This window comes from Peromyscus leucopus, chromosome 9 (assembly GCF_004664715.2).
Source record: "Peromyscus leucopus breed LL Stock chromosome 9, UCI_PerLeu_2.1, whole genome shotgun sequence".
NCBI lineage: Eukaryota > Metazoa > Chordata > Mammalia > Rodentia > Cricetidae > Peromyscus > Peromyscus leucopus.
The window spans coordinates 65,311,077-65,337,562 of record NC_051070.1 but is presented as its reverse complement, the minus strand read 5'-3'; the positions used below and the strand labels follow the sequence as shown (position 1 = coordinate 65,337,562).

The 26,486-nt window shown below is 46.8% G+C and overlaps 1 protein-coding gene across 1 annotated transcript in view; it reads left to right on the top strand.

Annotated features, from left to right (window-relative positions):
• Window positions 1-1,124: 1,124 nt before the first annotated feature.
• Fgf9 (fibroblast growth factor 9) overlaps window positions 1,125-26,486 on the top strand; it is a 39,573-nt gene continuing 14,211 nt past the window's right edge. The window contains exons 1-2 of the mRNA XM_028870395.2: window positions 1,125-2,237; window positions 12,180-12,283. Of these exons, the coding sequence (XP_028726228.1) occupies window positions 1,961-2,237; window positions 12,180-12,283 (381 nt within the window). The 5' untranslated portion in view covers window positions 1,125-1,960. The remainder of the gene's footprint in view (window positions 2,238-12,179; window positions 12,284-26,486) is intronic.

Below are 26,486 nucleotides of genomic sequence, written 5' to 3'. Positions count from 1 at the left end.
TTGGGGACGCCACGCTCGCTGACCGGGGCGCTGGTGGGTGGCAGGGCGCGGACAGCGCCACCGGCGGGCGCTGCCCCTGGCCGCCCCGGGCAGTGCGTTTCTTTGTCCCTGCCTGGGGCTGGGCTCGAAGGCCGCTGGCCGCGAGCAAAAGCCCTGGCCCGGAACCAGAGCTCCGGCTTCCAAGTGCCCCGGCGGCAGCGAGCGAGCACTGAGCAGCGTGCTGCGCGGGTGCCCCGCCGGCGGCTCCCGCCCTGCTCAGGCTATGCAGAGAGCTTCAGGCCATGGAGGGAGACCCTGGAACGCGTGCCTTTCCTTTCTCCTAGGCAAAGCAGAGCTCAGGGTGTCAAAGACCGCCCTGAGTAGCTTGGCTTGGGAGCTAAAGGGAACTCAGTGGAACCTTCTCCCCGAAGACGCACACTCAGATCTGGGGCGTGAGTCGAACTCAAGGACAGAGGAGCCGCGGGTGCCCTTTGCTCCTAGCTGCGGGAACCTGGGAGGCGGAGGCAGGACCCAAACAACCCAAAGATGCAAGTCAGAAGGCTCCTAACAAACCCAAGTGTGTGTGTGCCCACCAGTGTGTGTGTGTGTGTGTGTGTGTGTGTGTGTGTGTGTGTGTGTGTGTGAGAGAGAGAGAGAGAGAGAGAGAGAGAGAGAGAGAGAGAGAGAGAGAAGAATCTGACTACATCCAACTGTCTTACCTGCAATATAGTTTGCGCTTCTCTGAGTCTGCCTGAAGAATGAAAGAGAAACTGCCCTGTCCAACCAAGCTCCCTACACCAACCCTTCCCTCCAAGGCTATTTTATAACGCGACGCAAGGTTACAGAGTCCACGCGAAAACTGCTTTCCCACTTTCCCTTTGCCCCCTGCGTCTCGAGCGAGCTAGATTTCAGGTGACCGAAGGTCTCCCGGCTGCTGCTTCCCGCCTCTGGCACCGCATCTCCGGCTTGCTCGTCTCTAAAAGCCCGGTTTCCTAGGTCGTCGGCTCCCGAGAAGTCCCGCGCTCTGGCCGCCTGTGCCCGGCCTGCGGCAGAGCGGCTCGGGCGTCAGGGCGGGCGCTAGGACCGGGCGGAGCGGGGCGGCCGCCGCGCTACCTTAAACCCGGCCCAATGCCGCCGCCTGCGCCACTCTGCGCGCCGGCGGGGGCTGCGCAGGAGGAGCGCTCCGCGGCCACGGCGCTGCGCGGCCCGCGCGGCGACACCTGTTCGCGGCAGCCCGGGCAGCACGCGAGCTCCGGGACGCGGTCCTCGCCCGCCGCTTGCCGCTCGCCTCATTGCAAGCCGCTGGACCTCCGCAGAGCCTCTGCAGCGTTCTGGATACTAGCTTTGGACGCCGAAAGTTTTTTTCTTCTTTTTGTTATATTATCCTTATTTTTTGGAGGAGGGACTGGGAGGAGAGATTTGTCGCCGCCGCCAACGTGAGATTTTTTTTTTTTTCCTCCTCCTTGAAGGATTCATGCTGATGTCTGCAGAGTCGGTTAGAGAGTAAAAACAGCGCATGCCTTTCTGGAGTCAGGATCCGTAAATTCTGACGTAGCCCGAGCATCTTAAAAATCCCTGTAATATCGCCCAAGCACTTACGTTGCTATGGTCATTCTGATCTCTAAGCAAATGGAGAAACTACGGATTTTTTTCCCTTATTACGGTCGGATGGGATGAAGACCTTCCTGCCTGCTGAGAGCGGAGGCTCCATATGTAGCGATGCATAGCTGTGTTGATCAGTGTCAGTGTGTGAGTATAAAGTGGTGGCTTCTTAGACTATCAGTGGTTTGACCTTGAACCTGTGCCAGAAAAACAGCAGATTACTTTTATTTATGCATTGGATGGATTGAAGAAAAGAACCCTTTTTTCCCCTCTCTCTGCAACTACAGCAAGGGAGGGCAGTTGGATATACCTCGCCTAGTGTCTCCTGGTTGATACCATCATTATTGTTTATTCTTGTGCTTAAAAGCCGAGTCCTCTGATGGCTCCCTTAGGTGAAGTTGGGAGCTATTTCGGTGTGCAGGACGCGGTACCGTTCGGGAACGTACCGGTGTTGCCGGTGGACAGTCCGGTGTTGCTAAGTGACCACCTGGGTCAGTCTGAAGCAGGGGGGCTGCCCCGGGGACCCGCAGTCACGGACTTGGATCATTTAAAGGGGATTCTCAGGCGGAGGCAGCTGTACTGCAGGACTGGATTTCACTTAGAAATCTTCCCCAACGGTACTATCCAGGGAACCAGGAAAGACCACAGCCGATTCGGTAGGTATGCCTTTAACCCTTCAGTGTCCACGCGGTGACATGTTCAAATTGTTAACTACCAGGAAGGCGGTGGCTAGGCGGGGATGCTGGAAGGGATATATTCTCATATCCATACCCCCTCCCCCCCCCACACCCCGGTCTCTGTGCGTGCCTTGCCAGCCCAGGGAGGGAAAAAGCCTCCGGAATTGCAGATCTGTGGCTGGCACTGGTGCAGGTCTACACTGAAAGGCCGCTCTTCTTCTTCTTCTTCTTCTTCTTCTTCTTCTTCTTCTTCTTCTTCTTCTTCTTCTTCTTCTTCTTCTTCTTCTTCTTCTTCTTCCTCTTTTTCCTCTTCTTCTTCTTTTAAGGGGGGGGATGAGTTATGAATATAACCCAAATTCCAAGTTTTTTTTTTTCATCAGATACGGGAGATTCAGGTTTAAGAAGTTTCTTTTTAATGGACCTATTTCACGAGTTTAAAGCTTTAATCACTAAGAACTTTAAAACGCACCCAGTTTGCTGTAGGTAGTCGGTATCTTGCTCCGATTAAGTTTTTCCCCTTTCCCTTTTCCTCTAATAAGTATTCTGCTTGAATTGTAAATTAAGCGTGTCTTTTTTTTTTTTTTTTTTTCCCTGGGGCCGGTCTGAAAGTCTTTTAGGCTATGGTTGCTGGCTGTTCTGTGGGGAGTACTAAAGTCGTGTTTCAGATCTGAAGCATCCAGAGCAGGAGCGCCTGGGGAAGATGACCTGGGAAGGGGCCGAAATCCCACTAGGGGTGCTGGATCTTCCAGCCATCGACTCTCTCTACCTCTGCCTTTTCATTTCCACCGTGTGCAGCCTTGTGTGGGTTTCCCGAGTGGCTTTCTGGGGTGAGTGTTTGCGTGCGCTTGCCAAAGCTGCAGGCTCATTTTAAAGGCCATCCCGAGGATTTCGTGCTCCGAGCAGAGGGACTTGTGACTCAGCATCGAAGGCTGCAGACTCAGGTGGGACTCTGCCCACTTTCATGCTTTCACACACGTGCCTGGCGGGGCACCTTCAGTGGTGCAGTGCTAAGTCAGCGAACACAGTCCTGCCTGGGGTTGGGGAGGGGGCGGGGTGTGTGGAATCTAGGTTTCCTCCGTACTTACTTAAAAATAAAAAAATCCAGTTTGGGCAAGGAGACTGTTGGAAGGAGTTAACTCCTGAGTGAACCCACCTGACGACACTTAGACTAGGTCGTAAAACCAAGTCCTGTGGTGATTTTTCTTGCTCATGCTTTAATGCCAGATGTTGGACTCAATCTAAACTACGTGTTTAGCTCTGTGGACTGTGGATGTTATCCCAAGGTGATGAGGGTTCAGGCCTGGGTGGGGATAGTTCAGATCCTCGAGGCCCAGGGCTTTCCTCTTGGCTCCCTTACAGAGGCTGGGCTCAAAACTGAACCTAGTCACTTTCTCCAACCGACTTGTGTCCCCTCGCTGCTTAAAAAACGGAAAGCGTAGCCCGTCGCCGCGATTATTCCTTTGAAACCTAACTATCTTCTCACCATCCTAGAAGTAAACGTCGCTGCTGGCTGTCGCGGAGGGAAGACTAAACTTTTCTAGAGTGCTTGTCTAGCTGGCCGCCTTAAGGGTTGCTACCGAGTCCGGCTTTCGGAGCAAGTCCGGCGGCGGGAGGCGGGCGGTGGCGCGGATTGAGTGTCCCAGGGCGCCGGGCAGTCCGCCTGATGCTCGGGGCAGCGGGAGCCGGGTCCTCCCGCGCTCGGGGCTGGCAGGTGCGGGCTCAGCCCCCGGCCCCGCGGTGCTTTCGCTCCGCGCGGTCCTAAGCGCGCTCGGGTTCTCACTCCCTTGCCACCCTGCTCCACTGCGTCCCTCGGTGCTGCGGGGACCGCTTGGGTCTAGGGGAGGGAACAGGGGCCGACACCCTTCTGGCCGCGCGGAGGGTGTCCGACTTTTCCTTTTTGCCCGTGTTCAGTCCCTTAGCTTTCTCTTTGTGTGCGAGTGCGGGTCTGGTGGTGCTGACAGCCGCCGCCCGAGGCAGCGCGGTGGTGGTGTGCGGTGTGGGAACCGCCGGAGGTGCGCACCGCAGTCGGAGAGTTGGTGGCGGGGACTGAGGACAGACTAGAGGTCGGAACTGAGCTTCGCGGTCTCACGCAGGGTCCCTCCCCCCCCCTCTTCTTTCAGAAGCGCGCAGCGGGATTTGGGAAGAGTCGTGGGGCTCCGCCGGGTCTGGGAGGTGGGTCGGGGGCCCACAGCTTGGCGAGGCCACAGCGGCAGGGGAAGGGGTGGGGGTGGGGGTGACAAAGGGCTGCGCAGGCGGTGCAGGGGGTGGCATGCTATTGTTAACTGCTGGCCCTGGAAGGGCTCCGGAGCTGGCCTCGCAGTAGCAGAAGGCTGGCTGCAGTCAGAGCGCAGGGCTGCAGGGGCGCTGCGGCCAGCCAGGGCCACCTTCATTGTGTGAATTTCCCGGTCCCAAGCCTGGGTGCTCCACAACTGGGCCCAGGTCACTGGATGGCCCTCACATTCCGGGCCCTTTCACGTACCTCCCCCCCCCCTCCACCTCCCCACGGCGTTCTTTCTTTCTTTTTAAAAAATGCAGTCACCTTTAAGATAGGACGTTTGCCACGCGCACTTGAGAGAGACATCAGATATCTGTGCTAGGATGCAGGGCCAGGGAGCGCGCGCGTTCAGGGGTCAGCGGACAAGGACTGCAGGTACAGCGGCTGAACCGAGATTATCAAACAAAAAGCCCCATCTCCTCACCCCGCCTCGATCCTAGAGGTTGGAGAAGGTGTCGCCAAGGAAGTGACATCTCTACTCTCTGGTTCCGCACTGTGTGTGTGCGCGTGTGTGTGTGTCTGTGTGTGTGTGTGTGTGTGCGCGCGCTTGTGTGTGAGGGGGTGTTGATAGGAGGGAAGCGGAAGACCCGGCCCTTGCTGGGGACCCCGGGTGCGAGTATCGCAGGTCGGCCGGGTGTACCGCGGGGGGTGGGGGGGTGGGGGGGAAGGGCGCGCTTGGCTCTTGCCGGTGCCACTCACCCTCTTTCGGATGGAGCTGAGTGGGCGGTTGTGCGCAGTGGGGGTGGGGAAGGAGGGTTATTTAAGTCTTTCATCCGGTTGCAGTGAGAAGCAGGCCCCCGGGGTGACAGCAGTGCCGCGGTCTCCCGCTGCTGCTGCTGCGGCAGGTCCCAATATTAGCAACCTCTGCAGCGCCGTGCGTGTGCCGGGAGCCTCGGCGCCCTGCCTCCCCAGCCCCGCCCGCTGGGAGTCGCATCGGCGCTAGGACCCGGCGGCGCGGGCCCGGGCGGGGCGGAGGGGCTGCGGGGCGCACCTGGCGTCCGGGCCACCGCGGCTTCACCTTCCACCCCCCACCCCGCAGCCGAGGCCTCCGCGCCTCCTTGGCTCCTCCCAGGGGACTTCATCTTCTCCCTGGGTTTCAGAGTAGCTGTAGGTGGGGTGGGTTTACACCTCGATTAAAATAGAAGGTGCCTTTTCTACCTGGAAAAGAACGGCAGGCAGAAGGAAACGTGCTGGGCAAATGCTTTCTGCCACCCCCGAGCCGCCGCAGGTGACTGCAGCTGCTGGCCAGCTCGGTGGGAGCAAGGCCCGGGCAGTGCAGGGGACGTGGGGGTGCGGGAGTCTCAGCGCGGCAGGGGCTGCGGCCCGGCCAGGGAGTTGAAGGTGGGACCTTAAGGAGCCCTTTGTTTTTTCCATAGGGGTGATGGGAGCTGGGAGGAGGGGAGCTGGGGGTCGGGTCTTTGAGTGATGGGCTAGGAATCAAGAGTGTTTCCCCCCCCCCCACTTGGAAGGGCTTTCTGGTCTTGCTAGACAATGAGCAAAAAATTAAGTAGGCAAACGAAAAAGTGAACGCTGGGCCCGTGGAGGCTGAAGCTGGCCTACCTCCTGGCGTGGGGTAGTGACCCCCATGTGATTAGAACCTTAGATGGATACCCCTACTGGTGAGCCATTTGAGGGGCAGGGCCTGCTCTGTTAAAGGGAGTCCTGTCAGAAGGTGGTGGTACTAGGTGGGAGAAAGATAATAATGTGATAAAAAAAATTAATAAGACCAAGTTCAAAACTTATTTGTAGGGTTTTGCAGAAAAAGCAAAATTCTTTGTGCCTTGCTTTTCGGTACCTTCTAGGGTAAAGCCTTCCTAAGGGCTGCCTTGTGGCTTGCTGCGGCCGAAAGCTTGGATATCCACTCAGCTGCCATTTCCTAAGGGAACTCAGTTTTGTTCACGCTGGTGCAGGGATGCCGGGATTCAGGCTCTGTGATCCTCTGGAACCTCATGTGGCTACTGCGCATGATCAGGAAAGAGAAGGGGCTTCACCACCCCCTTCACCCACTTTTGAGGCAGGGTCTTAAGCAGTACAGGCTGGCCTTGAACTGCTGATCTTCCTGCCCACACCTCCCAAGTGCTGGGGTGACAGGCCTCTGTCACCATGGCCAGTTTAACCTTTGTCACGTTTCTCTGTAAAATCTGAACCATTTCTTTTCTCCCTCACACCCTCCTTATTTTCTTTCGTTTTCTCTTCACTGGCCTTCCTCCCCAGTCTCCTCTTCCACCTCTTTCTTCTTTAACACAGTCACCAGGGTCACCAGGGTCACTATGATGCTCAGGCTGGCCAGGAATTCTTGGGCTCAAGCAATCCTTCTGCCTCAGTTTCTGGAGTAGTTGGGGCCACTGGCTACTCCACTGTCTGTTGTATATTATAGTCTTGGAGAACTGCAATTATTTATACAATGAATCCTGATCTTATCTGCCCCTTATTTCCCCCCTCCAATTGCCCCTGGACACCTCCCTCCCACAGCTTCCCTAACTTCATAGCTGCTGTTTCCTCCCCCTTTTACTACACCACTGAGGCCAGTTAGTGCTGGTCCATATATGCATACGGGTGTGGGGCTATCTACCAGAGCGTGGCTATCTATCAGTAGCCACACCCCCAAAGAAAAAGGGCTCTTCCTCCCAGCTCCTCAGCTAGGGTTGGGAGCTGCTTCCCATCCGTGCTGGAATGTTGACCAGATTGATCTTGTTTGGGTCTTGTGCAGGTGACCCCAGTTGTTATGAATTGATGAGTGTGCCAGCCAAGCCATGTCTGGAAGACAGCATTTCCTAACACTCCTCCCTGTCTTCCGACTCTTCATATTCTTTCTACCCTCTCTTCCCAGGTGTTCTCTGAGCCTGGGAAAGGGTGGTGGTGATGCAGATGTCCCAGTTAGGGCCGAGGACTCTCTGTTACTTATTGTAAGCACTTTAACTAATTAGGAGTCTTAGCATTAACAGCTGCCCATTGCAAAATGAAACTCTGGTTAGAAAAACAAAGTTGGGAGAAGCATAGATCTTTGAGTATAAACATAAATATTTAGAAGGCAGCTTGACAAATATTTAGAAGGCAACATGATCGTTTAGCAAAATCACAATGGCAGATTCTACACTCGGGCCTGGGAGATTGCCAGCCACAGGCTTTTGACTGGGTGTGCAGTATGAATTCTCCCCTATGGATTATGCCTCACCTCCAATCAGAAAGTGGTTGGTTACCCATGTAACAGCCATACCGCTCTATCACCAGTGCGCACATCTCCCCTGGCCGGTCTGTAGTGTAGCGTACAGAGTCATACCATTGATAGCTCTTCTCCAGCGGTCTGCCTTCCACCTGCTGGCCCTGGGAAAACTAGCCAGCAGAGAGGAAGTCTCCTGGTTAGTTTGAGATTGAGGTCTCTAAGTCCTGCAGCCACATTGTGTGACAGAAGGGTTTTATCGTCTTATGGTGGTCAACGACGCTGACGAATCCTGGTTTCATAGGTTTTTGTTGTCTGAAGAGGGCAAGAGGTGAAGGCGTGACGGCCTCTGTCTGGCAGTCCTCTCGTTGCCTGTGGCTGGCTTTAGAGGTGAGGCAGAGCAAGTGGGACTCTAGGAGGGTGGGCTGTCGTGGGGTGAGTGACACACAACGGAACACAACTCCAGTCACTGGTAGTCAGTGAGACTGGGGAGAGGAAGCTCGTCTGGGACTAGTCTGGAAGTAGGTGACCAGATCTTCGGCCTTATCAGCCTCTGTGAGGCTCCAAGTGGGTCCTTATAGAAATGGTTGTCTGTGGTGGAGAGAGTTGACGAATGTCACTGGTCTGCTTGCTGCCCAGTTACCGGTCCCCACTGTGGCCTTTCTGAACCGATGTTAGCTAGGTGGTGTGTGCTAGGAGAGCTAGGTCACAATGTCAGTTTTAGGCCAACGCATTGTTCTCTCTTTCCTCTTCTTTCCTTTTTATTCTCCCCCTTTCTTCTTCCCTTGATCACAAGACATCCCATCGTAGAACCGTCTCCTCCTGGATTGTCACTGACTGGTATCTTCTGGGCTGTCCATGTTGGTTACCCAGCTCTGCTCAGGGAAACAGATTGGTGTGAGGCGGGCGGGCTCTGTCCTCCAGGAAGACAGCTGGAGGCACTCTCTTGGCACCGGCCCTGGCCCACAGAGGGCTTGGTGGATCTGGTGGAGGCTGTAGAGTTCCCCGTGGACAAGGTAGTACCAGGAATGAGAAAGATCCTGGTCTACATGGGGTGGTGTCTGGTTACTGTGTTGCTGGGTCTCCCTGACCTTAGCACTTTGGTGTTTCCAGGGTGTGAGTGAAGGGCTGTGACTCACACATTTGGGTGTTTTGCTTACCCTTGGGTCATGGGGAGGCCTCATAAAAATCTGGGCTGGTTTTTTTTTTTTTTTTTTTTTTTTTTTTTTTTTTTTTTTTTTTTTTTGAGGTCTCTACTCTTAAGGAATTTCTGGGATATGGATGAGGGTTTGAGGTGATGAAATATTTCCACCTGGGGTCACTGGGTCCTGCTTCTTGCTGGGAGAGCTCCCCAGACTCATCTCAGATTTGTTTTGTTTTTCTATGCTGCTCCCCTGACTTGCTTTTCTGTAACTGAACAAACGACCCATCTTTGGATACACTTGTCCCCTACACATCTATGTGTGCCACACTGCTGTCATAGCTCTCTGTTTATTTGTCCTTCCTATTGCAGTAGCCCCTTGCCCTGGTGGCTTCACTTTTTACTGTGTCTGAAAATGTTGAATGGCATGTTCCAGAAATAATTCACAAGTTTCACACATTTAGTATTTGCACTATTCTATACTAGCTCCAGTTTGTTATTAGTTATTATTAACCTATTAGGGAGCCTAATTTGTAAATTCAATTTTGTCATGAGTATATAAAACAATATGAATAGGGCTTGGGGTGCTGTGGCTTCAGGCATGGAAGGAAGGTCTCTCCATAGATAACGAAGGACTACTGCTGAGCCGGAGGTGGGGCCCAGGCTGTATATTTCTGTCATATTTTTATATTTAATAAGTGGTGTGGTGCTTGGTTAATGTAGTCCCTCAATAGTAGTTCATTGATGGAATAAGTGAATGTATATAAATGTTAGATATTTTACTAATCACTAGCTAAAACAAGATAAATATATTAATACTTTCATTCCCATATTATATAACAATAGTCTCAGAAGTTAAGTGTATTAAGTGGCAAGAAATTACAGATACAAAACCCAAAAAGTTAGAGCCAGCTGCTCAGCGTGTGGAATATTCAAGGAGGCAGGCCTTACATTCTGATTGACTTGAACAATTAAAATTTCAGTTGCTCTGTTATACACTGGGGCTGAAGACTGCAGTGCCTAGGACTGTCTTGTAGACTGGAGAAGAGAAGGCCTCGAATGCTTAAGTATTCTGGCTGTTCCATAATCCTTGTGGTCATTACTATTATTCCTGCAATTCTTGAGAGCAGCCTGTCAGGTAGTTTTGTGAACTCATACTCTCTTGGATTAGGAAGAACTGTAGGTGGTTGGTAGTTCTCAGAGCTGCCCCACAGATAGAGGAAATAGATCATCAGGTGGCCTCTCAGAGGACATGAGTGGATATTAGTTTTATGGTTAACCCTTTCCTCATTGACCTGGTAAATTAAATGACACAGACTTCAAGGTGGGTGAGGTGTTTCCTGTTTTTCATTTTATAGTGAAAGTAGACTCAAAGAAAGTCCTTATGCTAATTTCAGGATTTCTATGACTTTGGTTAGGGTGTACTTTCTTGGTACCAAGAAGAGAGTCTTGTATAGGTAGGTGGCCCCTAATAAGGATAAAGTGTTCCAATTTTGATTATTTTGAGTCATAGGGTTAGAAATGGTACCATGAAATAAAATGACTGCATGGAAAAGGAGGTATATCTCCTCTGCAGTGAATCTCGAGGAGATACGGCCTCTCTGATCTCCTCATTGGCTTTGTGAAGGAGGGCAGCCTAGCCACACACTGGCTTGTGTCAAGTGGATGGTCTGTGAAAGTTACAGGTTGGTAGCTCAGATGTCATCTGTGATTTTGCCTCTTATCATTTATGATCTCACATTCTGTTAGAATAAGTTTTTGTATGTGGGCAGATATTCTGTGAGACATAAACATGAGGATCTTTGTGACATTTCGTGAGTCTACAAGAATGAGTGAAACTGTCTATGAGAGTGAGTGATCACCTCGCAACTGAGTTTCCTTCTGACTTAATCCTTTACTTTATTAGATTTATGGAGTCAGGGTCTGCATTTGATGGCAGCCCGGTCTAGTCCATAAGAGATGGAAAATTAATTGTTTAAAAATCCATATAAGTGCTTTTTCATTAGTCACAGGAGACTAACTTTAGCTCTCTCTCTCTCTCTCTCTCTCTCTCTCTCTCTCTCTCTCTCCATATATACAGATACAGATACACACACACACACACACACACACACACACACACACACACACACAATTACTGTTTCCATGGGCTTTTTTCTCCTTCCTTCTACACTCCTAGACGTAAGTACACTTTGTCAATAATTGAAGATATTTTCAAAATAAGAGCTCATTATTTGGTATGTACCGATACAAGACCTACACAAAGTGTAGTACTTTAATTTATAACCAAAGTGGGAGCATGGCCAAGCACAGAGATGATTAGCAGCATCTGTGTATCCTGTGGGATGAGCGTCTTAAAGCAACAGTAGACTCAGGGAGACTGAAGCTGCTGCTGTGTGGCTGTAAAACTCTGGACGGATGCCCAGCTTAGGTGTTGTTATTTTTAGTGAGGTAAGCAAGGTGAAAGAAGGAAGTGAACGAGATCATTATATTGATTTACTTTGGGGATAGAGTATTCCATGCCTATTTTAATCAGGAGCAATTTTTTTTTTTTTAAATCAGCATGTTTCCTTCCAGAATATTAGGCTATTTTAATTGTTGAACTATTTCTTTGAGGTTTAGACAACAACAGAAAAAGAATCAATACTCTGTTTAGGCAAAGGCTTTTGAGGTGTATGTGTGTGTGTGTGTGTGTGTGTATGATCCTTTAGTTTCTCAAATGGAGCTTAATAAGGTTATACAGTTGAGAGATAGATCATTCTCTGCATAAGCCAGTGAAGGCTTACTTAGCACCCCACACTATTATTTTTAGTGATATAAGACAGTTCTCTGAATAGAATTAAAAAAATGCGCATATATATGTTTACATGTACATATTCTCTCTCTCACACACACATACTGACATATACAATATACATATTGTATATGTGTTTCTTTCTCCCAGGCCCAGAGGATGGTAAGTACAAATTCAAGATAAGCATACATAAATACTTAATTTCCCATATATAAAATGGAAATATGTCACTTCCCCTCCAAATATACCCTTAGCTCATTTCATTGTTTTCATCAGACCTGTCATTTAGAATGTTTATGTCGTTATTAATTCTAAAATTTTTCAATTATGTCAGTAATTATGTAAGTCATGTCCCGCTATGATAATTTAGTATCTGAAGATGATAAGATAGAATTTAGTTGGAACATCAGTTCTTTAGGGCAGAAGTCTTGTATGAAGTGCTCCAAGTCGGAAGCTGGGCCCAGTTTCCTCTCTGGAGCCCCTGGGAATGCTGTGGCTCTGGGGACACTCTCTGGGCTCTAACTCTCCTCTGTTTTCTGTTTATCTCACAGGCATTCTGGAATTTATCAGTATAGCAGTTGGCCTGGTCAGCATCCGTGGCGTGGACAGTGGACTCTACCTCGGCATGAACGAGAAGGGGGAACTGTATGGATCAGTAAGTAGCAGCAGGCACTTTGCTAATCCCCATGACCCACCTTTGATGTGAGCTGTATGCTTGCTAGGCTGAATAAGAAGAGAAACTGAGTCTGGAAGTCAAATGGGAGTTTTTACTCTCTGAGGCAGGCTGTTTCATTACAATTCTGCATCTTCACTAGACCAAATTTGCCAAGAAAACACTTTATTTATATGCCAAGCCATCTTCATTATCAAGTAAATAAAAATTCACAAGTGTGAAAAATCCATCTTCTTTTATTGAATGGGGAGTTATTTTTGAAATGAATTGAAATGATCCCCAAGCTTTGCCAAGCATTGTAATTAAAACTAGAAATAGGCCGTGCAGTGAGAGTCTAAACCCTTTCTCTGAATAACATAAGATTTTCATTGTGCAGGGTAGATGGAGGTGGAAATTATTGTCAGATCGTCTTGTATGTGAATAGGATCCAGCGGCGTTGTCATTATTTACAAGCATTATGAATTTCTTTCTCCCCAGTCTCACTCTCCATCCTCACTGGCTGGAAGGTCCTGGTGGTGATGGAGCATTTGTTGTGATGTGCCAGTTGTTGGGAATGGTGTCTGGTCCTGGGTAGGGCTGGAGGGTCTGCTCTGCAGGAGGGTGTCTGGTGTTACCCCTTGCTCTCTTCAGTTCTCCTAGCCCAGGAGCACATCACAGTGTACCGAACACCGTCGGGGTTTAGTATTCTCTGCTGAACATGTGAATGTGGTGAATGGGTTGTAGCTACAGTGTGGAACTATAGTTCAACAGTAAAGTTTTGAACAAAATAACCTTGAGTTTTTTTTATTATAGTTGTTGGTGGTCAAATGATCATTTAATCCAAGTTACTTGAGCTATGAAAACCTGGATTAGTGCTTACAAAAAGTTGAGACTTAGAGGAAACTCAGAGTAGGAAAAGTTCTGAAATTCTCAGCTGATACCATTGAAAGACAACTTTTCCTAGATATACTTCTTGACTGTCTATATCCTACTTCTGTTTCTTAGATATTTTTTACTTTCTTGTATAAGTGTTTTGTCTGCATGTGTGTATATATACCATGCACAGGTATGCAGTGACTCAGAGGTCTGAAAAGGGCATCAGATCCCCTGGAACTGAAGTTACAGGTAGTTGTGAAGCACCATGTGGATGTCGGGGGACAAAACCAGCAAGTGTTCTTAACTTCTGAGCCATCTCTCCAGCCCCCATAGCCTGTTTTTAAAATGTGTATACACACATGTAGTGCAAAGTTTTACCCCACTATTACAAATGACGAGATTATATCCTGCATAATCTGAATATATTACACATGTAAATGGTTTTTTAAATTAATTTTTTAGTGTACAAAAGAATGTCTCCTTATTATATTTTTATACATGTGTTGAACTTTGCTTATATTTTCCCCTTCATTACTCTTCCTTGTCTCTCCCCTTCCTTCTCATTTCCTCTCTTCCCTTATGTAGTTCTCTTGTTCTACACATATGTGTGTATCATAAACCTTAAATTTGTAATAAATGTTAACTCTAGATTCTGTATGTGAGAGAAAGCATGCACTATTTGTCCTTGTTCCTCTACATTATCTCTTTCCCTTTAGATCGCTTTTAGTTTCATGACAGACATCATACACACACACACACACACACACACACTCAAACACACACCTCACACACACATTCACATACACACACACTCACACTCATATCCATGTATGTATGCATACACACACATATACACACAGGCTCATGCATGCACATAATACATACACATGCATGCACACACATGCACACATGCACATGCATGCATATACACATGCACACATGCAAGCATACACACAACAAACATATACATACACACACATGCATGCATGTACACAACACATACACACACATGCACTCATGCACACATACATTGTATTCTGCATATAAGAAAATATGATCTTTGTCTAAGTTTGGCTTATTTTGTTTAGCATGATTTTCAGGTCCAGCTATTTTCCTGCAAATGATACATCAATTCTTCTTTATAGCTAAATAAAACTCCATTGTGAGTATGTGCCTCATTTTCTTTGTCCATGCATGTGTTGGTGAGGCTGGTTCCATATCTTGGCTGCTGGTAACACACTATTATTAATGTCATAGGATGTGATTTTTCTATTTTGGAAGAATTTTCCACTACAGGTTAATTAGTTTAGATATTTGAATACCTTTTAGAAGTGCTTCTTGAGAAAGAAACTAAATTATTTAAAAATGTTTGTTAGATATAGAATTTAAGTTAGCTTTTGAAATCCAGATCTTGGTATAGGTAAATTTACTTATTTTCTAAATGAGTTTTGCTAGTACTTTTAAGTGCAAAGATATATATGTAAGATATAGATATAAAAAGTTTTAAAAGTTATAAAATGGCGTTCTTTATTTGACATACTCTTATTTTTTTTCATTTTAGAGATGTAAGTGGATTTAATTAAGTCAATTCCAGTTGAATACAACACAATGCATTTTTTTTTGTATATAGCACAGAAATTCTGCCCTTAAGTGGGTTGAGAGAACTGTAAGTTTATTTCTTTCTTTATTGTTATTTATTTATTTAGAGACAGGGTCTCATTATGTAGTCCAGGATAGCCTCAGACACATGACAGTCCTGTATGTCTTGAGTGCTGAGATTATAGGCTGAAGCAGAACACCTGGTAGGGACTGTGTTATCACAACCGTCTCCAAACTTCCGGGCACAAATTCCTACCTAAAAAGGTAGCTTTGTTTTTTCCAATAAGTATTTATTTCAAGATATGAATTTTAAGTTATTTTAGGTTATATATAGAAATTATAGTTCATATATACCCTGACATATATGTATCCAAGTAAGTGTTTCTGTGGAATGTAGTGATTGAATCAACTCACGTCTAGGCTGTACCATTTGATCTTTGCTGCAAGGATTGCCTTGCATGCCCCTCTGGAATCTTCTCCCCAGCTGACCAATGACTAGGCTGTCAGATGACATGGCCGGTTTGATTCTCACTCCTGAGGTTTATTGGCTGACAAGGAGAGCACATCCAACTCCATGTTCAGCAATGTTGTCTGCAGGATTTTCCACTGGCTCGAGCTTTTCTCATCTGGATGTTTTCAGTGGCTTCCGCAGTCATTTCTCTTTCTCTGGAGTCATCTCTCTGTCATGATGGTTGTCTCCTTGCTTGCATGCATCCCAGTGCCAGCACATGCCTGGAACAGGGTGGAAAGTACACCGAATGTTGATCCCAAAAAATGCCTGGGACAATATTGCAGGAAGTTGAACCCAAACTGTATTAACATTAGCTCTGTCAAATCCCAACTACCTCCTGTAGGGCTTTTCGCAGACATATAGTTTGTGGTTAGAAGTAGATTTGTTGGATGTGGTAGCATGTGCCTAGAATCCCAACACTCAGAAGGGTGAGGCAGGAGGGTTGCTGCCAATTGGAGGCCAACCTGGTCTACATAGACAGGTTGTGTTGCTTGAGTTGTGAATTCTCAGCTGTTCCTGCTCAGATACCTTTGGTCCAACATCATGGACTCCAGCCTTCTGGAGCTGTAAGCACAATTAAACACTTCCTTTATTAAAAACAAACAAACAGTCCCCCAAAACATAAAACCAAAAAACCAAAACCAACCAAAACCAACCCCAATCACTAGCTGGGTGTGATGGCACATGCCTTTAATCCCAGCACTCAGGCTGTGAGTTTGAGGTTTGCGGTTCCAGGCTAGACAGGTCTACACAGTGAGACTCTGTCTCAAAACAACAAGAACCCCAACCAGAATCTAAACAAACGAAATGGTAGACTTCTACTCACCTTCCCAGTGAGGGAAAAGCAAGGGACACACACCATCTCCTGGGTCAAGTATCTTCAGGGCTGGAGATTTCTCTTAGGACAGAGTGCTACAGAGACACACATGTGCTGTGATCTCCCTGCAGACACATGCTTTCAGACGTTCCCCTGTCCCAGCCACTTCTCCACAGTGATGGCAGAATTACCTTCAGCACCTTCATCTGAGGGTGACTTCACTGAGATCTCTCCAGTGCTTGCCCGGAGGCCTGTGCCCTTGGCTGTGTAACTTTCTGCACTTTTCACTGAGTACTCTGCCCCAGTCTGCATCTCTGGTGCCATCTTTTGTATCAATTTCTGCCTGTCATTTGAATCTATCCACTGTTCCCCAAATGGGTCAGGAAGTGTCACTTGTGCACGTGGGCAGGTTAATTCCTCTCTAGGGTACCTTTCACACTCACCTCCTCTACTTGATGAAATAGCACTCTTTAATGAAGGTCCAATAGAAATATTACTTCTTATGTAGAGCCTTCCTTACACTCCCAAGTGTAGTTCTGCTTGTTGAATGTCTTTTTTTTTTTTCATGAAGCCTCAACAATACTAGTTTATAATTCCATCATTACCCAAGCAACAGTACAACCTGTGGGATGGTTCAGTGTGCTTCCTACAGTGGATCCAAAGAGCCTAAACAACCCACGTTTGACTTCCTGGTGTTACCTAGTGCATAGCAGTGGCCCTTCAGGTGGGAGGTGCCCAGGAAATGCTTCTCAGGGTGAAGTGAGCAGCCTCCTCGGGATTGGTTTCTGTCTCTTCTACAAGCTGTACAGGTAGAGATCTTGATGTTTCTCCAAGTGTAGTATGGCCAGCATCTGACCTGCGTGGCCAGCATGCACTCAGGAGTCTCGCTGTAGGAGGAAGCTTTCCCTCCTTCCCAGGCCTCACCGGAATGTGCCTGTGTTGTCCCTGGAGTGTGTAGCCCAAAGGGGATGCAGCTGCGGCTGGAGCAGAGCTAGAGCACAGCCATGGCTAGGCTCCTTTTCTGCCTCTGCTCCTGAGCAGGACCGGCCCTTGTTTACCTCTTCTCTAAGAAGAAGAACAACGTGAGCTTGACACCTGGGCTGAGGCTTGCTGTCTAGGTGGACCACCAGAATCGTGGAGTTTGTACTTCCCAGGCCTTCTCTGTCTTGCCTCTGATGCTTTCCTTCCCCCCACAAAATGTTTACGCAGTAAGATCTTTTCTCCTCCACTGGGCAGAGCTGGGAGGGAACCTCCTTGGGCAGCAGGGTTTTCCCTTTGTACCTCAGATGGGAGATGTGGAGAGTGGGGATGAGAGGCCTGCTCCCTGTGGGCCCTCCCATGGATTCCATGAGGTTTTGTGGTTACTCTGACCTCTGTGTCCATGGGAATGAAGAGGGACCAAAATAGCTTATTCAGATTGGCAGAAGATTGAAGGAAGGAAAGAAAAGAAACAGGTAATGATGCTGTTAGAAAATCTTTGAAAAGGTGGGTATCATTGTGAAAGATGGTAAATGGGTTTGGGAAACAGGAGTCACTTTTGTTAAACAAATTACCGTGATATGGAGTGATGTACTTTTGTATTTGGGGGTTAATTGCCCTTTTCCTCTCTCTCTCTCTTTCTGGTTTTAGGCTCACCCTAGGGCTAGATTAAAGGAGACAGACGTGAAAGGGTGAAACTTCTTAGAAAAATAGAAAGGATGCTATTATGCTAATTTAGAAACCAGAACAAACCAGAAAACCTGTATTGCTAATGTGTCACAATTTAATTAAAAGGAGAATTTAAATAATTCTCATTCTGGGTATGGTTTGGATATTGTACTTGAGTCTCCATTTATGTGTGCCTTTCATTCATGTCTTCATAGCCCTGTGATAAAGTGCACAACCATGAAACAGCTCTCAGAATCTGGCCAGACAGACACCTTCGTGAATAGTTTGGTGCAATGTGAGATTTGCTGTAATTGAAGAATACTCAAATGTCTTGGGAGTCACAGAGGAGTGTTTAAAGAACTACTTTGGAAATGTGTATTGTAGCATTTAAAGTGGATTTTGAGGGATGGATAGAAGTCTCAACAAAGGGTGGGAAGACAGGTTAGGGCATGTGACACTTGAGATCAGAAAATCCTGTCTGGTTGAAATTTAGAGAGAACATTAGATTTCATGCATGTGCATGCATGTGCCCCCATATGACTAGACAGCTAGGAGTATTAGTTTGCATTTGTCACTTTTATTTATCTCAAAGAGACTAAATCTATGGTTCACATAGTTACTTTTGGTAGTTTAATATAAATTAATTATTATCAAGGTGCTTTAAACATCAAGAATATGGAGTCTATTTAAAAAGAATGCTCTGGAAAAAAAATGGGTCTGCTTCAAGGAGCCTGTAAGTGTCCGATCTTCTCATGTAGGAAAAGGTAGCACTCCCTAAACTACAGATGTAGGAACTTAAGAGCGTGGGCGTGAGATGATGAACCAGGGGACAGCACCAGACTGAGAAGTGCTGGCATTTCTGGGTTATATCTGGCCTCGCTTTTCGTTCTCATTGGTCTTTTACTAGAAGAGGATTTTGGAGTCAGAGTCTCTCTGTGAGCATTCTGTTTCCCAGAGGCTCAGCCACGCACAGTGTGTGCAGTTGGCATGTGGTGAATGTTCACTGACCCAGTTTCTCAGCCTGCTCCAGCCTCAGACACAGAGCCTAGTGTGCTGGGGCATCAGGCGGGGATTGCGCTCCGTGCTGTGGGCCGTGCATGTATAATAGCCAGGTTTTCCATGGCAGCCGTCTCTTTTAAGCACCAAACTAAAATCAAGAGAATATACCTCACTTGCTCTGAGGTCCAGAATTCGTAGGTGCAGTGAGGACTCAGGACTACCTTTTGCAGCCTCAGGCCAGCACCTGGAGGCCATTCTTACAGCATCCTGACACAGGAGCTTGTTGAGACAGGTGTTTGCTAGTGCCTTTGGTTATATTTCCAGGGATACAGTTGGACCTTGGTTACTTAGAATCTGTATAATCTGTAACCAAGGGATGATGGATTTCAATGAACATAAATGTTCTTTTAATTGAATACATTCCAGGTTGTGGGGGGCGTGAAGGGGGGGTTGTTGATTCTGAATAGGTGTGGGCCAGATAATTTGTTGCGTGATATTTCATATTGTAGGGTCATTGTAGGGAACCCTGTGGTCACATCTGTCCCAGAACTGAGGAATATATTAATCTCTTTAAAAAGGGAACAACAGAAACACACCACAAAAGGCCATGAAGTACGTTGTTTCATGTGGAGGAACTGTTTCCAGGACACCCACAGATAATGGTATCTTTATATGTTCAAGTCTCTGTATATAAAATAGCATAATACCTGCCTTGAACCTGTGCGCATGCTCCTGTAGACTTTCAGTCATTTTAAGATGACTTATGGTACTTGATACAGTATACACAAGTACAACTGTTCATAATAATTAACACGGTGGAAAATTCTATGGAAATAATTTTTGTATTGTATTTAGTGAACAATGACAAGAAAAAAATGTTTGTGTATATTTGGTACAGATACAGACTTAAAAAAACTGATCTGTGGTTGCTCGACTATAGATATGAAGCTTACATACTGAGGAATGACTATATCCCAGATCCTAACAAACCCATATTGACTTTATTTTTACTATGTGTATACATACAATCATGAAACTAGGTAGGAATCCCTTATATTGACACTTCTTTGACAGCTGAAATCTAAGATATCTTTGTTGAAATAGACTGTAAGAACAGTAGGGCCCAAACTGGTATGGTTGGTTTAATGTGATGGCTGATATTACTTCAGTGACATCCTCTCACTGTGACTAAGTCCTTGTCAGCCCTGGTTCAGCCTAGCCTTGCTGTTTCACTTGAGGTTATGGAGATGGGAGATATCTTGGTTTTCCTCCCAGCATCTTCCCATTTGAATTATTGTGAGACCCCATGATGTTCTCTAGTGTTCACTGGATGCAAACCCATCATGGTGCACCAAGTAGGCCTTTTTCTTTTCTTATTTGTCCTGACATGGGAAACAACATCACTTAGTACTAAAGGCCATTTTGGACCCAAATATAGTCTTCCATCCCTTTCGTGGGGGATTTGTTCCAGGACCCTCCTTGGATTCCAGAATCCTTGGATGTTCAGGTCCTTTATATACAATGGCATAGTATCTGAACAGGACCTACATGCATTGTAATTTTAAGCAATCTCTAGATGAATTGTGACAAACACTGCAGTGTACATACTATGGAAATATTTGCTGTGCTATTGTTGTTTAAGGAATAATGGCAAGAAAAATGACTGCATGAGGTCAGTGCACAGAATGTTTTCCCTGCATGTTTTTGTTCTGTGGTTGATTAAATGAACAGATGCAGGACCCACAGGAGTGGAAGGAGGTCTGTCTATGTTCATGGATGGTTATGAGGGTAGCTCAGGGATGCTGAGTGTTCTCTTTCCTGTCTCTTCATTTTTTACTGAAATGAAGAAGCCCTTCTAGAGATTGTCTCTTGAAATCTTTCCATGCCTATGTGGCTGCAGATATGAAGGGCTGGCCAGAGGAAGGGTCAGGTTAGGTTGGACTTTGCTCTCTGCCCTGACACTTGATATACTGGGGCAACTTTTGAATAAGCAAGTCAGTCTTGTGTCTATGCTTGGAATAGTATAGCCTAGCAAATGGCAAGGTGCCATTGAATCTATTGATTCGTTTTTCTGGTGGTTTGTTCCAAATTCCGTTGATGGGAAGTGTTCAGACATGTTCCATTCAGAATCTCCAAAGACTGCAGTTCAGAGGAAGGAAATGAAGAGGTTCATTGGTTGAATGATCAACGAATATCAGGCATGCTCTGGGAATGGTTGGCTTCCAGCCGATGTTTTGAGTGATAAAGCGTTATCTCATGGTTCCTAAGTGTGTGGTCAGTTTTCAAAAGATTTAGTAATAATTCTTAGCCGATCAAGGGCACTCACTGCTTTGGAAGATCATCTGAGTTCACAGTATTCTTATTTCAGAAGCCAGGAGTAAGGTTTTAACAGATTGCTGACTTAAGATCACACAAGGTAGCAAGCGACAGATCAGGTAAATCAGGAAATCTGATCTCACACATATACATTAGGAGTGTCTATTCATGGGGATGTAGCTCAGTTGGTGGAATAATCGCTAGATATGTACAAGGCCCTGGGTTCGACCCCCAGCACCCGATAAATGGGGTGTGGTAGTACCTGCTTGTTATCCCAGTATATAGAAGGGAGGAGTCCTAAGTCACCTTCAGTGGCTAAGCAGAGGTAAAGGATGGCCCAAAAATATGGCCATTGTTTTTGTGAACCAAAACTATTTTAACTTGAGTTAGCCACATGGTAGAGAAAGATTGTAGTACTCCTTCCATAGGTAGGACTTGGGAAGAACGTTTTTCTAGTACCTAGTTTTTATTTCATGACTTCATATTTTTCGTTTGTAACCAGACTTCTGGCCTTTAAGTGCAAATCATCGTTTGAGCTTGTAGTTTGGGGATTTAGTTTTAGTTAGGGTGGCTTCACTGAGCAGGGTAGAGTAGCAACTTGACTGAGGTACATTTATGAGGTACATGTCAAGTTGCTGCTGAGTCGGTGCACTTGAGCTGGGGTTTCCCCAAGTGTTGTGAAGGGGTTTCTTCCTGTTTGTGCTGCTGAAGACTGAACGCGGGCTTCACCCATGCTGGGCAAGTGTTCTGCCACCAAGCCACATCCCAGCTGGAGACAGACTTAATCATGAGCTGCTTCTGAAAGGCTGGAGGACAGAGGCTCTGGGTCCAGGGAGCAGGCTAAGGAATGGCTTTTCTACAGGTTCAGGAGCCTTCCAGGGACAGGTGCTCTTTCATATGGGCTTGACTGCTGCTGCTACCTACCTTGTATTTCGCTGGCATTTCCTGTTCTGTATTAGTCCCATCCTCAAAGTTCCTCTGCTCCATGCCCTGTCAGATGCTAGATGGGGAAGGCCTGAGAGAGTGGTTTTGGGAAGCTTGATAAAGCCGTCCCTGCCTAAACCGAAATTCTGGGAAGTCAGTCACTCAGTTACTTTAGTGTCCCAAGTTGCTGCCAATATTTAAAACAAAGCTTGAATGTAGTTGGTACCTAGTTAAATATTAGATGAATGTATTTCCAATGAGATTCCAAATCTCTCTTTTTCTTTTTTGTTTATAGTAGTTTTTATTCATAATTTTTTTATACTTGGAAGCAATGAAGATATACTTCAGCAGATAAATAGATTAAGTAAGCTTTGGGATGGCCTGAGAATGTTCTGGTACATCTAGATAATGGAATATTATTCAGCAATAAAAATAGATGTGCTTTTAAGCTATGAAAAGAAATGCAGAAAACTTAGGCTCATATTACTGAACACTTTTCTCTCTTTCTTCTCCCTACCTTCCTGCACTTCCCCCCGTCCTTCTGACATTTAATTTCTAAGTAGCTATTGGAGCTAAAAGAGTTGATACAACATTTGAATGCAAGAGTCTCTTCTGGATAGTTCCTGTTAGGGAACTTTATAGTGAGTATATTTGTAAGTGATGTTTGATTGAAAGACGACATTTGATGACAACCCCTAGGAATTAAAAATGAACTGGTTGCTGGGCAGTGGCACATGCCTTTAATCCCAGCACTCAGGAGGCAGAGGCAGGTGGATCCCTCTGTGAGTTCGAGGCCAGCCTGGACTGCAGAGCAAGTTCCAGGACAGCCAGGGCTACACAGAGAAACCCTGTCTCCAAAAAAAAAAACAAAAAAAAAAACCAAAAAACAAAAAGCAAAAAAAAAAAACAAAATCCAAACAAACAAACAAACAAACAAACAAACTGATTCCTGAGTAGTTCCTGTACACATTTGAAAAGCGCAGTGGGTCTCCATCCTGGGTGTTTCATTCCTGCACTTTAGCGGCTGCTTCCTGCTTCCCGCCCAGTCCAGAGTCTTGGTGTATATAAAGGAAGTCCAATTAGTGCGTGAGTTGGGGTGGTCAAGCAGGTGACAGCAGGGTTAGGGACAGTAGCAGCACAGGCCTGTGGCCTTCATGTCCTTCTGCTTCCCCCACCCTGCTTTCCTTACAAAGCCAGACACTCCTTGTCGTTCTTCATCAGACCAAACTACCCTTCGGTTGGAGCCGGTTTCTTAAATTGCTTTGAACCACAGAACATCCTTCGTAGTTCTTAATGCAGTAGATAGTGTGGTTCAGAGTTAGGGCTCGGTCTGCTGCTCACTTGTGCACTCTGTCGATAAACACGTGTTCCTAAGTGGGCAAGTGAGTAAGCAGCACATTGCATTAGAAGTCTGCACATTCCTTCTCCTATTCACATACTCACTCACTCACTCACTCACTCACTCACTCACTCACTCACTCACTCACTCACTCACTCCCACGCTCTTTCTTCCATTCACACGCTTCCTTTTGCTCATACACATTCGCACACATTCGGACACACTGTCTCACGCTCACTCCTGGCTTTCTTTCAAAACCCCGTAAACATTATTGACTGCCGACCATCGACTGATGCATGCATGCCTGCTACTTCAGTGGAATTTGCATAATTGCTAAATTTTGCTTATAACCCCCACTCAAATCTACATTTGTGTCACTTTCGTGCCTGTTTGCAGACATGCGCAGAAAAGAAGGAAAAACAGCCAGTCTCCTCCAGCCTCACATTCCCAGCTGAGGTCAAAGGTTGAGCCCTGCCTTCTTGTCACAGGCCTCTCTCTTCAGGGCATCTGTTTAGTGTTGTGCATTTTTTATTCTGTGCCTTTTGTTGATGATTTTGCCTCATTAAAATGTCCTTAGCAAGTGCTGAAGGGCTGTCTAGGGCGCATAAAAGCCCCCAAGGTTGTGTGTATGATATGTTCTGTGAAGCCAACTTGTGTTTTAGAGACGCTTCCTTGAGGCTTGATTTTGGTGACATTGGCCGTGGGTCAGGTGGTCACGAAGCTACAGTGCATATTGAGTAAGTGTCTTTAAATAGAAACACACATAAAATGTGCTGGTACATTCACAAGAATGCTGTGGCAGCAAGCTCACAGGAGCCTCACCCCGTGTCCAGTGTTCTGGGAAACCCCACAGACGCAAACTCCGGTGAGGAATCATCGTTGGCCGGATACACAAGTGTGGCCATATTTGCTTTGTCGTGTGGGTGATAGGAGGAGCCTACAGCTTTTGCTCAGGCATCAGACATGTAGACCAAGAGTTACCTGGCAGGTGAAAGGAAAAGCACTTGCTGCCAAGCCTTGCAGATTGCATTTGAGCCCTGGAGCCCACGGGGCAGGAGATAACTGATTCCCGTAAGTTGTTCTCTGACTTCCACATCCATGCCACGGCACTTGTATGTCTCTCAGGCCCTGGCTCACAAAAATAACTAAATAAAACTGTAACAAAAAGAATAGTTTTTTCTTTCTTTTTTTTTTTTTTTTTGGTATAATAAATGACCTACTACAGTTAGGTGTAAAAGCTCTTTCGATTTTGCAGGAGGAAGCTTAGCTGTAGGGGATGTGGTCGAGGAGGTTGAGAGAAAGAGGCAGGCGTTCCTAGCAGAGGCTAAGGGACTTAGCTGTAGTTCTTGGAGACAGTGGCTGCCAACTTCACCCTGAGCTGATGTCAGGCTTCCAGGTTGACTTTTGGAGGGTCCTCCCCTGTCAGCACCATAGCTACTTGAAGGATGCTGCCTCTGCAGGATCCTGTGACCCATCTAGGAGACCCCTTCAAGCCTCACAAAAAGCTAACTCCACTGGAGTTAAGTGGGAGCCATTGCCCTGGGGCGGCCTCTGAAGTGCTGAGCCACGTGTTCCTGCTGTGCCTCCACGAGGAGCCACCTTGAAGTTGTGAGGAAACATCATTTGTCAGCCTGCTGGCCTGGTGAGCCTCAGAGGCACTGTGACAACCAACTGAGAAAAAAAAAAAAAAAAAAAGCCTGCGCTCTTGACAAGCCGGTGCTGCAGAGGGCTTCCCCGGGATTGCAAGGTTATGGCGTTAACTGGAAGGGGCACACTCAGAGCTCTCATCTGTCTTACTTTCTATAAATGCTTAAAATCCAGACAGCCGTGGAGTCCCTCTGAACCAGTTTGTAGAAAGTTATTCATTGAACTATGCATCGAAGTGTGTGTGTCCTTTGCAAGAAAGTGCTGGAAACTCAATACAGTATTCAAAGAACTGGCTGGCCAAGGTCATTCCAAGGACGTCGCTCTCCTCGTGGTACATAATGTGATTGCCTTGGGAGTGCCAGGTGACTGTAGCCTGGCTGGCTGGCCTGTGGCATTGGCCTGCCTCATGTCACCCCCAAGCCACCTGAAGGAAGCTCTGGGTTTCTCTTCTCACTCCCACCTTCCTTGTCTTCCTTCCGGTTCCCACTATTCATTCTTTCATTTCCCCCTTACAGTGGTGCAGATACTGTATCCCAGTTGGGGGAAGTGGGCTTGTTTGTATCTCTTTTCTTTCTGTCTTTGGAACTGATTTCTGTTCACCGAGCTTTATGGGAGATTCTGGTCTTTGCTTTCCTTTATGAGCATCTAGAACGTGGATGTTAAGCATGGGGGAGTGGGACTCTAAGGCTTGGAGTCTTAGTTCTGCTGCTCGCCAGCTGTGCAAACATGGGTCCTATTCTATCACTCACTCACTCACTCATTCATTCATTCACTCCTCCATCCATTCACTCTTTGACAGTTTCATGCATGCACATAACATATTTGATCATATTCACCCCATCGTCCTCTCTTGTTCCCCTTCCGCTCTCCTGAACCCTTTCTTTTCCCCAACAAGTCTCCTTCTTACACCCATATTTTATGTGACCTCCTGAGTTTAGTAGAGTTAGCTGTATGAGCATGGATGGAGCATTATTTACTGGAGCATGGCCTCTTCCCAGTGGCTGTACCCCTGGAGAAAATGACACCCCCCCCCCCCCCCGGCCCAGCAACTGTTAACTGCCCGTTAACTCCAAATGTTCTTAACCTTCTGAGCTGAGGCCTCGGACACGGGATGACGATGGCGGCTGTCTAGCATTTTGACCACGGGGGGAGACACTGTCTGGGATGTGGCCAGCTTAGCACTTGTTCCCTGGTGTTTGCCATATCCTCAAGAACCCATGTGTCTGTGCTGTGTCTGTGCCCTCTGGTGCTTCTCGATGCATGGGAGACATGGTGCCTGGTGTTTTTCCCAAGTTGAATTCTGAAGTTAAGATTCACGACTTAGTCAAATCATTCTTTAAATGTCAGCCATAATGCCAATGTTTAAAGATTTTCTGAAGATCCATTTTTAAAGAATAATGTTAGTTTATTAATGTGAACACACACACACACACACACACACACACACACACACACACACACACACTCCAGAACTGGACATCTGGTGTCTTCTTCTATTGATTCCCATTTTAGCTTTTTAGACGGGGTCTCT